The sequence below is a fragment of the Stegodyphus dumicola genome, chromosome X1, assembly GCF_044657685.1.
Source record: "Stegodyphus dumicola isolate Sdum_Otavi_A_Nest chromosome X1, ASM4465768v1".
Taxonomy (NCBI): Eukaryota; Metazoa; Arthropoda; class Arachnida; order Araneae; family Eresidae; genus Stegodyphus; species Stegodyphus dumicola.
Window position 1 is genome coordinate 219,958,643 of NC_140780.1, and position 15,053 is coordinate 219,973,695.

The following is a 15,053-nucleotide window of genomic DNA, read 5'->3' on the forward strand; positions in this document are numbered from 1 at the left end:
TTATTAAAAACCTTTCCTTGATTTGAAAGTTGAGACGATGAATGACTGAAAAATCTTAGTATAGTTAAAAATTGTTAATTTATTTAATTGCTTTTAGTTTTTTTATTTTCAGGTTATGTACGCTCATTTAGATTTTTTTAAATTTAAACTGAATCTGTCCTCGTGCGATTAATTATTGACTACTTCCGTCTCTACTTTTACTCAGGCAGAATTTAATAATTTAATGTCCTCTTTTCACGTCTTGCGTAGAACTAGGTTTTTTTTCCTGACTGACTTCTCACGTCTCATGTACCATTTTAACTTCGGAGATATGAAGCTGCCTATCAGTGTTTTATTGGATAAGACTGCTGAACAATTGTAGAAAGTCTTCGGTTGGGTTCTCAGTGCACAGGTGGACTGAGAACATGGTTTTCCCCTTAAATAATAAATAAATGTAATACAAATAGGACCCAGTACCCTTCAGAGAACAACCCACCGATAATCAAGTGGTAAAAACTGTTGTAAGCTAGTAGTTTGACTAGGGTTCGATTCCCGGCAAAAAGATCGACTGCATGGTGCGTTTGTGGTTTTTCCCATGTTTAAAGTAAATACGAGATAGTTTCCGTCTAAAAGCCTTCCCCGTTGGCGTTTGCTCCTTAGGCAGAAAGCCTTCATGTACTTTCCCATAGCAAACAAACCCTCAGAAAGTACTTCGTAAATCCATCTCTCCTGAGGCAGTTAACGGGCTTTCTTCAAATCAGTTAATTAAATAACGAATCCAGAATATGGTATAATTCGTTCAAACAAGAAAATCACAGAGAAGTTAAGAGCATTTATTGAGTCTTAATGCATATATAATGGTTACAAAGCTGCAATTGCTTCAAGTTTATTAAGTTGCAGTAAGTATGATATGCAAATTTTACTTAAATTTAATCTTTTAAATATTCCGATTATCGACATTCATCGTTTAAAGAAGCACATAGTCTTGTTTCATCTTTCAAAAATACTTTGTCGCTGAGAGTTCTATTTTATTATAAATTTTTGCCATGCTTCTGTCATAAATAAATTCATGCCATTAACAGCATACCGTTTTCTTAAAAATTCATTACCTTCGATAATAACACTAAAGCAACTGCCTTTTTACGTTTTGAAGTCGAGTGGTAGTCGGGTCTATTCAGTTAACTCCTTTTTGACCTACCCAATTAACAAGTATCAGCAAGTATTATCAAGAATTAATACAGAACACAGGGTCGAGATCTTTATTTGTCAAAATCACACTACGTAACAATTTTTGGCTCCAACCATTTCTGTGTTAAGGATCTTTATGTATCAAGCGCTTAAAAAGGAATTGCGTTGAATGCTGTGAATGAAACAATATTACGTGAAATGGGAAAATTCTTCGTTTAATATTTATTCATATAATCATTTAGTTAGGTGCAATAAACGTTTTCATTATTCTTATGTGCAAACAACATAAAATGAAATTCGCTATACATTTTGAAACACATATTTTCTTAAAATAAGCCAAAAATAACCAATAATCTGAATTTTTAGGCTGATCTTTCATTAATAAAATAATTTGCAAACACAATCACCATGATTTTCTATGGCTCTTGAACTACAAATTTTGATTATAAGCTGCAGTTTATTTGCTACGTATCTTTGATAATAGAAAATTACAGAAATTGAAGTTATTTCCAACAGTCATATACAAATAGAAAATTACGTTGTATATTTAAAAAAAGTTGAAAAATGTTGCAGAACCTCGAGATTGTTCTTGTGCCGTTGATAAAAAAATAAGAGTAATTTTTCATTTATATCCCCGTTTTAATCTTGCTGCCAGGAATATGAATGCATTAAATGCAAACCTTCTGTTATAAAATATTCAACAAAAATAAATCGAAATACTTTTCGAATGCTTCTTACCAATGAAACGGTTTTCATATTCAGGAATTATTTTGAGATGTATTAAAGGCATACATTTGTTAGAAATGCAAAGTAATGTAATATATTTTCAGTTAGAGAGTCTCCCTTATGAAGTTTAGCTTGTTCCTATTCAAGTTAAAGCTACAAGATACAAACTGTTTGCAAAGCGCATCACATGAAAGAGGTTGGTAGATCTAGGTTTCACGATGTGTAACGCCTAAACAAATTTCAGTTGTAATTTATCTTATTACAGAAAATTCCAACTTAATTTATAAATGACATTTTTCACAAAGTAGATCTTTGTACTATATTGCTTTCAAAACTGTTTATGTATTACATCGCGTCTGCAAGAAAATAATGATATCAATGATTTTGGAGGTCAGTTGTCTTTTAATTTAAACAAGATAAATTCAGCATTACTTTAGCATTGTTCTTAAACAGAGGTAAGTCGTCAAGCTAAAGTCTGACGAAATCTTTCTTTTTCAAACCGAGCGGCGAAATCACTGAATCTTTGTATTTTGACATGGGCTCAGATCCTAGGAAACGATTACTCACGTGTAATATGTAATACAAGCCAGTTTCCTTCTAAAGTCGTCTACGAAAGCAACCTTTCACTTAGGCAAATGGCCTTCGTATGCTTTGCCGTAATCTGAATACTCTAATTCAATCTTCTTCAAGAAAAGAACAGCCACAGTGCAGAACATAACATTTTTCGAAATATGTAGAACTCTTCTCCTTTTGAGTTCTAATAAAACTCAAATAACAGTAAATATTTATTACAGAAATTTTAATTTGATGGATGAAAAAGGGAAATAGACCACTAGTTAAGAGTATGGTTGCACATAAATGCTTACGGGAAACTTTTCTGATCGTTTTCACCCTTTAATAAGTCGTAATTTATTCTAATAGCAGTACATGAAATTTCAAACGAAAACGGAAGAATTCATAAGCACTATTTTAAATGTCTACTTTTCCGGTCGTTTAATGTACTGTTTACTTTGTAATCGAAACTAGTCGCACACCATGCATCATATACCATATTTCATACCATATATCACGATATATGGTATGAAATTTGATCAAGCGTTAATGTTTTAATCATGTATACATGTATTATGCGCATCGCTTATTTTGCTCTTTATTTTTCAAATAATTTCTCTCACTGGGATTTTAAATTGAGGGAAAATATGTAGATGTTTTGGTTCAATGCTGTATGTTACTCGTTTAAACTTTAGCTTCTACATATCCGCAATTACCTTTCATTTTCTTATAATATGTCACGTGTTTTACTTTTTATTCGTATGTTTGCACTATATAGTATATATACAGAGAAAGAGGGAGGTGAGAATGAAAGCAAAAAAGCAAAATGTATGAATTTACATATATATGAACTCTTTATATTGGAATAGGCGTATCAGTTCACTCTATTACCTTTTAAAACCGTTAAGTTATAAAGTCAAATATAATATGTTATTGCTCTTAATTAATTTTAAGTATAATTTTTTCAAATTTTGATGCTTTCTGCTGATCATTTTATTAAATGCAGAATAAAACCATTAAGTGGTCATTTTATCGTAGTTAAAAGAAAATGCCCTCCTTTTAAAATACAAATTTAGAGCTACCTCTTCGTATATCTTTATTGAATCAATTAATTAATATCATTATTCAATTTATTTTACATTTTCTAGATTGAAGTAAACAACGTCTCCTATTCTATGATTGTTTTTATGGCTTTATACCTGCATAGGTTTTTAACTGCATACCTCATTAGATTCTCTGCTTTTGTTTTCCCTCATCAGAAGCGATTCGTGGCGAAAGGTTTGTGAAGGTGGAGGGACGAGCATGTCCAGCACATGCCTCAGGTTCCTTCACGTGGAAAGATAATGGATGACGGCTATAGGTCTTTCTTGTTACCTTATCAACGGCGAACTAGAAATGACCTTTCTGAAAAGGACAGATTGACTTGTCCAAAGGAAGGAAACCACAGTAGCCTAACTCGAATTTATATGTATTAAATCTACCTAGCTTAGAATAATTACTATTACTTCTTTCAGTAATTTAAAAAAAAATGCAAAAATGAGGCAAACGATTCGTTCAAGAGAATTAAAACCAGCATTTTTAAATATTAAAATTATAAAATTTAGATCAATGCCTTCATTAGTTTTTTTAAGAAGGAATTGTGTCTTTTTATGTTAGGACAAGAAATAAATCTATATTTCGTCTACTAAATTGTTTCTAGGTTTCACATTTTTTGCATTATTTGAGCAATCATTAAGTTTATTAACATATTTTTTAAATGTAAAGAATTAATAAACTCGTTTTAGATAGAATTGCTGTATTAATGATTTTCCAGAAACGTTTCCTTAAATTTTCATTACTACCATAAATCAGATATTAAACTTCTTTCATAAATAAATATTAAATTTTTACAAATATTTCGTTCGTAATATACTAGCCATCTGGAACTGTATGCTGGTTAAATTAGTCTGACTGCTCACGTGGGTTTTTGGTCCAGAACAAGACTTGAATGCTTGTGACTGTATTATCTTTGTTTATTGAATGCTCCTGAAACATGTATTTTTGAAAATCTTCTCATGAAGTTGGTAGTAGGGGAAGAATGAGGTAGGATCTTCGGACTTCAGCCCTTGAAGTGCTGTTGGTCAAAACAGTATTAATCTTAAGGTTATAAGGTATTTCTCCCACTTCTCTAGCGTGCCTTCGTGGTGTAACGGTAGCACGCTGGGCCGGTATTCCAGAGGTCCGTGGTTCGATTCCCGGCGAAGGCGGTTGCATATTTTTCATATCTCTGGCTTCCAATTAATCTAATGACTCTACAAGTGGCGCCCGAACTAAAAGGGTTGTGGATGATGATTCTCCACACCCAGGATTTGGCGACTAGGTCCCCTAAAACCCTAGTCGCAGTTTAAAAAGGGGAGTATATAAGGTATTTCTCCCACTTCTCTAGCGTGCCTTCGTGGTGTAACGGTAGCACGCTGGGTCGGTATTCCAGATGTCCATGGTTCGATTCCCGGCGAAGGCGATTGCATATTTTTCATCTCTCTGGCTTCCAGTTAACCTAATGACTCTACAAGGTGACAGTCTTCATATGCCTTGCCTAAATTAAATAATCCAGTCTTTAACATACAGTGTTCAAAAGATTACTATTTTCATCTCATAACAGAATGAAAGAAAGGTGTGAAATTATCAGTCGTGTATATTTAATGACATTATTTTTTAGATTTCTGTAGATCTCAGGTTATTTCAATTGCTCTAAAAAGAATTATATCGACATCATGATTTTGATTGTTTAGTAAGTTTAGGCGATTTGCATTAAGCCAAAAAAAAAAAAGAAGCTTTACTAATTCGAACACTTTCATTACATACAGTCGTATTTCGCATTGAATGCGCTTGCGCTTGAATTACTGTTTGGGAGAAATACGAAAAGATTTAAAATACTGAGATGATTCCATATTGATCGAAGTTACTGTGAAACTTCCCAGTTGCTGGTCCAATTTTCAGATCCTTGTCAAGCACATGAAAACGTCAGTTAGCTGCTGTCGTGTAAACATACTCATCAAAATCGTCATCTTCTTAAATGATTTATGCATGTAAAGCTTTCAGGACATAAAAGATTACAAAGAGAAGGAAATTTTATAAGCATATTTTTATCTATTAAATGATTTAATAAACTCTTGCTTTCAAGCAGCAATCCTTACTTTAGCGTGTTTTCTGAATTTCTTAATTATCCTATTAATTCAAGAGTCGAATGATATAAAGGGAACCCCCCTCAAAGTATCAAGCTTTGAAACTTCTCTGATTATAACTGTTCCATGTTCACCAAATGCATCGCTGATTTTTTTCCATAAAAGGAAAGATTTGTATTGAATAAGCTATCATTTCTACCCTTTGTATACCGGCTGCAGCTCAGATGGCAGTGTTTCGCAGAGTGATGAACTGCCCCGACAGAAATGTTGCCCGCGGAAATCTGTCCGGCTGCCCAGGAAATGAAGCTCGTAACTGATGCCACTGGTGGCATCTATCGATTGAAAAAGTAAATAGCTGACGATTTGTCATTGTCAACAATTTCTGGCAGTGGTTGTGATTTCTAAGCATAATGTTTCTCTTATGTGTTTTAAATAGAATTAACTATTAGACCCGGTTTTTAATACTTCAGACATATTTAATGTTTAAAAAATAGTTTACTGCTGAATATTTCAATAGATGTTGAGCTTGAATATAAGGCTGCGAATATTCTTATTGACTGGAGTAACTTGGCGAAATTTGTTCAACAGATAACTTATTCATATTTATTTCGTATTTTCTTAATGAGAGCGTAATTGTTACTTGTCGTTGCCAATGCTAGTCAAAACATGAAGCTTGAATAAAATATTAAACCTGCCTCAAAAGTTCCCCTCAATTATCTGCAATTTCTGAGCTAAGGAAAAATGAAATATTAGCATTTACTTCTTACAGAAATCTGATAAAACATATTCGAATTCAAAGAGAAGATTATTGTTCAAATTTTAATTACTGGGCGAAGCTTCAATAATTGAGGGATAATTAGGCGATGATATTTGTGTTACTGAAAAATACATTTATGCAGCTTTAGTTTCAAATTAATTTTTTAACTTTGGAATATTTTCTAAATTAATTTGAAATAGTGTTATTATCCTATATTTTATACCAAAAATATTCGACTGTTCCAAGACACTGATTATTAATATTACCATATTACATTCTTACCAAAATACACAGAAGCGCAGCAAAACTGATTCTACCATTGTTGCTATGATAAAAAGCTGTGCTGTGTAGTACAAAGTAGGAACTCTTAAAATAACTTAAATTATAAATCTCTTACGTGCTCAGTTGTCAGGGGTTCAATATTTATAAAGTCCTGTAATGTAGCTTTTTCACCCAAGCACACTTTGGCAAAAACACTTTTTCTTGACATCACTTGAAATTTACTTTAGAAGTTTAACATATGAATGCTGTTCTATTGCAAATCATATCATGTTGTGGTTTTCAAATATTTTTACAAAATCTTTCGAAAAAATAATAATGTATGGTAAATTTGACTACTCAATAATTTTATAATTGGTTCACTATTTTCTTAAGATCATGACTTATAAAACGTTTTTCTATGGAAATCAAATTAATGTTTCCAACGTTTTTGAAATCTATGTTCTTCATAGGAAAAAAAAACGAGATTTCGAGCTGACAGAAATGATATGTTACGTTATGCTTATTCAGACGCTATTTTGCACAGTTCAACAAAAATTAGCTTATGGTACGTTTTTATTCAACCTCTTGCGCCTAAAATCGGATTTTTCTATTCTGTATAAGTACTAGAACATCGTATAATAATAATATAAAATAATATTTAATATACAGACTTGAAATTTAAGTTATTTGTTGTTCTCCTCATTTGGAACATTTTAATAATTCGGAAAAAAATCAAAGGTCTTGCTGAAGATATTAATTATCTAAGGTAGTAAAATAATCAAACATTTGAAATCAAAATGTAAAAAAACTTCATAACTCTACATAAGAATTTAAAGTGTTGGAATGAAGTATTAGTCAACATTATAGTATTAAATTTTGACTTATTAAAGAACAAAAAGTTTAACGTGTCTAGATTAAAGAATGTAGAAACGTAATACTGAAACATTTAGGAATATTCCCCTTTTCGTGTAAGGTTTTCCTCGCTATTTCTTAATGTGAACTAAGGAAAATTTGCATAAAATAATAAGTCCTCGTAATAAATTAACAATTTTAAAAATAGTTTGTTATAATTAGGTATAAAATGATCCTGAATTCCTCGAATATGGAATCTGAAGTTATAATAAAGTGCGCCTTTCGATAACAATACATTGCTTATATTTCATTGCAAAAGTAGAATGTATTATCTTAAATATTTGAATTATGTTTTTAAAACATTTCACTGAATTTTAGTTTAATTATGCGTTTTAAATTTGTTACAGGTTCGCACATTATTTGTAAGTGGTCTTCCCATGGATGCCAAGCCACGAGAATTATACCTTCTTTTCAGGGCGTACAAAGTAAGTGTTCAGTTAATCTAATTGACAGCTTTTTAACAGTTATCGAAATATGCTGATTTATATGTTGAAATATGCTGTTAGTTTTCAATGCTTTATCATTATATTGCATAGATAAATAACTCGTTTTGAAGACCTGACTTAAGGCATTTCATCTAGCCTAGCTTAAAACATTAGATGCAATGAAAGCTACAAATTTTAATGTAGCACTATAATTCATCTCCGTTGCTTAATCATGGTTCGAAAACATCCGAAAACTGAATAGAATGCTTTGTACAAAAATCTCGCTGGTAAAAGTTTGTAGCTAAGTGTTTAAGAGTTTTCAGAACTATGATATTTTCTTCTTAATGCATTTATTCTTATGAACTAACTTCAGTTTACGATTAAATTTAGCCTTATTTTATCATAAAAATCTAGTCATGAAGTACTGCTAATTATAAAAGTTCTTCAAATTCAAAATATCTAAGAAGAAAACTTATGTTTTTGGTTTACATGATCTCTAGAAAAAATACATTTGAGTCTTTTGCTTCTTCTAGGGATACGAAGGTTCGTTATTAAAAGTAACAAGCAAAAATGGAAAGACTTCATCGGTAAGTTATATATTTCTCTTATTGTGTAGCGCTCGGTTTACGATTTGTTAAATATACTTACTGACCAATAACTATTACTTACCTTTATTAAACTCGTGTCGACTACTTAATATGCAATGAAATGTGATTAAAAAAATTTATTTTATTGTGTTAAAATGCGAAATTCCTAATTTTCGTTTTTAAAACATGCTTGAGGCTTGAAGAGCATTTAAATATCTCAGATAATATTTACATTATTTTTAAAGAACTTAATTGCTGAGATATGTGACCTTGAATTGCTGAGATATATAACTTTTAATAAACTTGTATTCCCCTAGGAACCTAATGAAAAAATAGGTAAATGAAAAGAAAAATCACCTAATGACAACAGCCATTGATCTTCAATTAACATTTTAGTAGCCTTTTCTTAATCAAAATCTAGCTTCACTTGAGACCAAATATTGTTTTCAAAATCTAATGTTTTTAAATAATAACTACTGAGCATAGAAATGCTCTGAATTAAATATGCGCTATCCAAAAAGTTAATAAATTAAACGAAATTTTTGTAACAGGCTATTATCCTTAAAATTGTATGATAGCATTATATAGGCGAAATAAGTATAATATCAAATATATGTATTTCTCCTTTCATTGGCAAGTTGCGATATAGTAGTTCCTAGGTTTATGTCAAAAGAATGTTTCGTTTTTATAAAAGTTTTATTGCAAATACTTTCAGATATTAAACTAGCAACTTGCTTTTTTTTAAATATTCTGTTAATTTATTTTTTATTCTTTCTTATTCAAATTATCCAACTTAAAAATAAAGAAATTGTTTATTTTAATTTTAAAGTACATGATCTTTAAATTAAATCACAAGCAATTAAAAGCAAAGTTTTCTGCTTTAAAAAAGTAATTTTCTAATTCCAGAAATTTCCCATTTAACTTTTATTCATTTTGTGTTTAACGCATTTAAAGTGCTTTACTAATATTTACTCCTTTAAGAAATGCCATATAAACGTCTATACTGCCAACAAGTTTTGAATATTTTTTCTAAATTGTATGAATTTGTAACTTAAGGTTTTAACACAGCTATTTTATCTGCTAATGTTTAATAGTAGAATGAAATTATATTTTCTTACAGCTCATAATCAATGGAATAGAAGAATTTGTAAGTGTTTGCGGATAAAAATATTTGAAATATTTTAATAATACACTTTTACGAAACCAGACTAACATTAAACTCAGTTCTGCGTCGATATTCTTCAAAGTTTTGCAGTTAAATATGGGAAGCGATGTAAATAAATTAAGTGTTTTCTAGGAGAATCAGCGTTGTTTATCAAACGAATAAAGAAATGTGTTTGTTCTCAGACAATGAATTTAGAACTTTTACAGCAAAAAGACAAAGTCTGCAATTCTAAGCAAATGGAAGGAAATATTTTCGTGGTTTCAGGGAGTTTATCATAGAAGAATGCTTTGAATTAATCGCTCTGATAGTAATCTCTATATGATGCCATCATTAGCATTATAAAATTTTGTATTCCTACTGTCATTTATTCTAGCCAAACTATTTTTTTAAATTTTTAATTGAAATTTATGGTTGCTATTTAGGTGTACCTAAATCGTAGACAGAAGCATAAAGGCTCAAAAAATGACATTCTTCATTTTCTAAAGAAGACTTGCAGTATCTTTGTGCTGTAATTAAGATTTCATCAAATATTAATAATAAAAATCTTATGAAATCCTAGCGTTTATTTTTGCTTTATAGCAATGAAAGAAATTTGCTTCTAGCAAAAGTCACATGTTATGATTAAATTTCTATCTTAAGGTATTAAAGTTTACCTTGATAACACTTTCCTAAGAATTTACCTGCTGTTGCTCAACTACTGGCTGCTAAACAACTAAATAATTTAAATTTTAGTGTGATAAATTCCGAATTTGACGTTTTAATATAAGGATGAATTGAAATCTTTAGTGTAATGAGCATGGGTTAAAGTGATTAAAATAAAATAGAAATGATAGGGTCTTAAATAAACATTTTCGAAAAAATATATAGTAGTGTCCATGAACTAATGAAGGTAAACAAACAGATATAACCATACTTTGTAGGACTGAAAAACACCCTTGCTTTTCCGTTAAGGCGGAAAAATAAATATCCCAAATTTACAACAAAATTATGAATGTAAACCTATTAGATAATAATTTTAATAACAGTATATAGTAATCAAAAGTACCTTACTCAATAATCGATGTTATTGTAATATAATTTTAGCTTTAAACTCGGATGAAATGTTCTAACTGCATTGGATCAGTTAGATATTGTCTGTGACGCATTTTCATACTCAATATTTTTTAATTTTCTCATTCCATAGTTCTGTTACGAAACTTCATTTTCTATATAATAATGATACATTTTTCTAATTTTTTACATTCCATAATTATGTTATATTATTGTAAAAATCTCGAGCAAGTTCATGCCCAAATTTTTGCTATCAAGTAATAAGCAAAATTTCTGCTTGAACAAAAAAAGTTACATTTGCAATTCAAAACACGAAACATATTCGTTTTATAACATTTTAAAAATAAATCGTGAAATATTTTAAGATCACAATCACAAATCTCATCTAAACAGGTAAAATATTTTTAGCATTATTTTATTATATTATAAATCTAGAACCTGAAATAAAAGAGGCACTATTTCTTCATTTCTTGCATTTTGCGAAATTCAGCTTCTCAGTCAAGTAGGAGAAGTATTTTGTCTTTTTCGTATCTGAGACATAACGTGACTCGTTGAAAAGATATAAGTGAAGTTATAAGTACGTTGAAAAGATATAAGTACGTTGAAAAGATATAAGTGAAGTTGTCATTCATAAACTCCCTGAGTAATAAAATAATGTGAGACAAATTTCATTTCTTACATTCTTTTTCTTTACCATATATCGAGTTTGAAAGCTTAAAAAGGCTAGTCTAATTTGTGACAAATGCCTAAATTTCATGTTTCAGTGATACTAGAAATTTTTGTGATACTAGAGTTTTTCAGTGATACTAGAGTTTTGCCAGTAATGGATAAAAAGATTACCTCCGTTTGAGAACAGTTTCCGGTTCCTTAGGAGCGAAATAAAACTCAATAGTAGTTTTAAAATGTTATTGCTTATCGTTTAAACTCTATCGATTTTGCACTTTTTATAAAATATTTGATTTACATCTTTATGCTATACAAAGAATTACACAAATAGCAGCTTCATTAGAATTATTATTAGAAATTCATTAGAAATTCTTTCATTAGAATAACATAGAATTCATACTTATTGCTCTAATCATAAAGACTCAAGTATTGTAACTAGAATAAAAACAAGTGAATTCCAAAATTAGCCAGAAAGGCAACTTTAAATTGTCGTTGAGTTTTAATAAACTTCTATCGATTTTGAGTATAGTCTGTCTGCATTAGATGCATCTTCTTCAGGAGCAAAAACGAATTTACCAGAAGGCTCTTAAAACTACTAGAGTTTTAATCAAGACTGGCGCCAAACTATGGCTATCTGTTCATCTATTTCATTAAAATAATATTTCCTTTATACCAGAGCTCTTACAAAATTAACCAATTTTCAACAAGCATATCACATATTTCAACTTCGGAGAATTCAAAGTTCCTTACCTTTAATAATCAACAATATTACGTAATAAATATACAATTCGCGCTTTTTTTTCTTTCGCGATATCCACTGTTGATGTTGATATTTACAGATCGGCAAATAACTAAAATCTATGCATGGTATGCATGGAAAAATAATTTGTCTTTCTCCGATAAGATGGGAAAAATACTCATTCAAAAATATGGTGGCATTTCATTTTTCTGAAATGAGCTCAAACCAAAATATTTTCAATACTTTGCGTGGATCGAAAGTTCGGCAAGTAAGCTTTTTTTCTTCCCTGAAATGATAAAAGAAACGAAAATTATTACGATAATAATTAACAGTCTAACCTTTTTGACTACCAGCTATGAATTATCGTTAAAATCTGTCGCTTCATTACTCAAAGGGGGAGAGGAAATTTTTTACGTAACACGTGTCATGCTTTTAGTCTCCGATACTAAAAAGTACTTTTTGTGAAAAAAATGCTGTTTATGAAAGATAAATAAAAACCACGAAAGGCATTAATTTTGTGGCACGATGGGTCTAGCTTCACGCGGCTAAATGTTTTTACTGTCATCATTTTCATCAATTTTTATGTTTTTTCATTGGTTTTGCTTTTGCGCGTTTATGATGTAAAAGTATTTAGCTTATGAAGAGAAGGCTGTGTAAAAAATAAGCATTATGAAGTAGTCTGAATATTTTAAAGAAAGCTTGGAATAGTTTCAAAGTATTTATTTGCTTTGGGTTTATCAAAATGACAATGCTGTGTTGATCTATGCTTAAAGTGAACTAAAAGTCAAAAACAAATTTTATACATTACTGCTTTCTTTGCATTTTTTTCAAACTTTAAACACAAGTTGCGATTAATGAGTATGGAATATAAGCCATTTGCGCAACTTTTTGCTTTTGTTAATAGTCACATCTGAATGTTTGGTTTGCCATTTTCTTATTATTTTAATCTAATTCTATAGCCCGTCGGATTTGTCACTTTCACAACAAGAGCAGGAGCTGAAGCTGCAAAATTGGATTTACAAGTAAGTGCATTCATTCTTCATAAATTTAGCCTTAACTTTATCGATAAACTTTATCGATATTGTAATTTTGAGTTTTTAAGAGAAATATCCAATTTAGATTAAAGCCTTTATTATGGTGTTTTAATTAAAGTAATTTACTTTTTTCTCTATGTTATAATAAATCTAGATATTTGAAATCTGTGATGTACCGGAGCTAATGGTCTTCGAGATAAGAATATTCTGCTCAGACGGAAAAGTTATCACGGCGCTAACTGACTTTAAGTTTTCTTTTTTAAATCCAATCCAGATAGTTTGTCACTAATGTTGTAGTTGTCTTCTAAGCTTATAACACTGGGAATAAAACTCACATCTGTAGATATTTATGCACTGTGTTCACTTTATCGATCTTAAGTGGTTATAATGTTAAAACATACTTAAATCTATAATTCATGTATGCATTAGACGTAACTCAGTTATCCTAATACACAAAATATTTCAAATGAGAATTATTCGAAACTTTAAGGGAATGTATAAAAAAAGTACAATTTCATACGTCTAGCGTCCGAGAAAGTGTATGAAATATTTAGAACATTAGCAATCTTATCACCCACTAATTGCTGCCTAAGAACATGGAGTCCAATCTTGCACTCTTAATATGCATCATCACGTCTTTCATGTATACATTTGAAACACATCAAATAATAATCAGAACTCATGAGATTGCCTGAAGCTTTGCTGCATGATCAAACTGAAGTTTACCTCATAATAATGTAAACTTTTAACTAAGAAGATAAATATGCAATATAAAGCTTAAAATTAAAAAAAAGGAAATCTTATTTTGACTTGGATTTGAAATAAAATTCTCTCGATTTCTATAACAGTTAAATTCAAGCCTTTCTTTTTCAAGAACAAATTTCAGATTGTTTTTGGTCCTGAGGTCAATTCTGAGAGGACGTTTTTGTTCATAAAGTAAGGAAACCTAAGTTTGATAGGGTTTTATTTCTGAAATCGATAAAGTTTTATTTAAAATCTAAGACAAAATAAAAGTGTCGTTTTGCCGAGTTTTAGACATGAATTTGTATTAGCTCCATAAGTAACAAAAAGGAAAAAACGTTCCTTTTATAATAAGTGAAATGCTGCATATCTGTGGTCATATCCACTGAGTCAATAATATTATTAATAAGCCATCATAATCATTTGCATTTCAAATCAATCAATCCGAAAAGCCTCTCGGGAAACTAGTGGTAATGCAACAGGGAAAGCTCTACCCCATATTCCTTCCTTTTAGGTATTCTTGGTGAAAACCAAGTTTAAATAGGTAAAGTTTAAATAGATAGTCCTAGTTTGCTTTTCTTAAACAAGTCCAGTGGAACCCATTGTAAAAACAGCGCAAATTTATTCTCTGTACCTTAATGCTGTAAAAATATTAACTAACTCTTGGATACATTGCTTACTACTCTCTTAGATTCTTCTTCACATACATTGAAATTACTCTTATCCTCTAATGCCTGTGTTTGCTATAGATCAGAGGTTCTCAACCGGTGGTACGCAAAGAAACAAAGTATTTTTAACTATTACATTCCAAAATTAAGTACCCCAACATCTTCCTTAAGATTTTTCAACACTCGTAAATTTCTGCGACCTGAGCTTTGTTCAATGTCAGTATCCGTTCATAGCTTATAGCAAAATAATCCGTTTTCGCAAATATTCTTCTAGCCACAGACATAACTTTTTTTCAGAAATGATGTTTTTGAAAAGAGTAATAGAAATGGATGTTGTATTGAATAGGAAATAAAAATAAATATGTAAGATATATAATATAAGAAGATATATTAGAAGATAAAGGCAAGTCCTTAATTTTTTTTACAGTTGATCGATTTA

At 30.3% G+C, this 15,053-nt stretch overlaps 1 protein-coding gene across 3 annotated transcripts in view; it reads left to right on the top strand.

The window, feature by feature from the left end:
- The window catches only part of LOC118196685 (protein couch potato-like), a 460,571-nt gene that overhangs the window by 339,374 nt on the left and 106,144 nt on the right, over positions 1-15,053 (top strand). For all 3 annotated transcript variants that reach the window (XM_085808518.1, XM_085808519.1, XM_085808520.1), the window contains exons 2-4: positions 7,887-7,964; positions 8,498-8,551; positions 13,131-13,193. In XM_085808518.1, the coding sequence (XP_085664644.1) occupies positions 7,887-7,964; positions 8,498-8,551; positions 13,131-13,193 (195 nt within the window). The remainder of the gene's footprint in view (positions 1-7,886; positions 7,965-8,497; positions 8,552-13,130; positions 13,194-15,053) is intronic.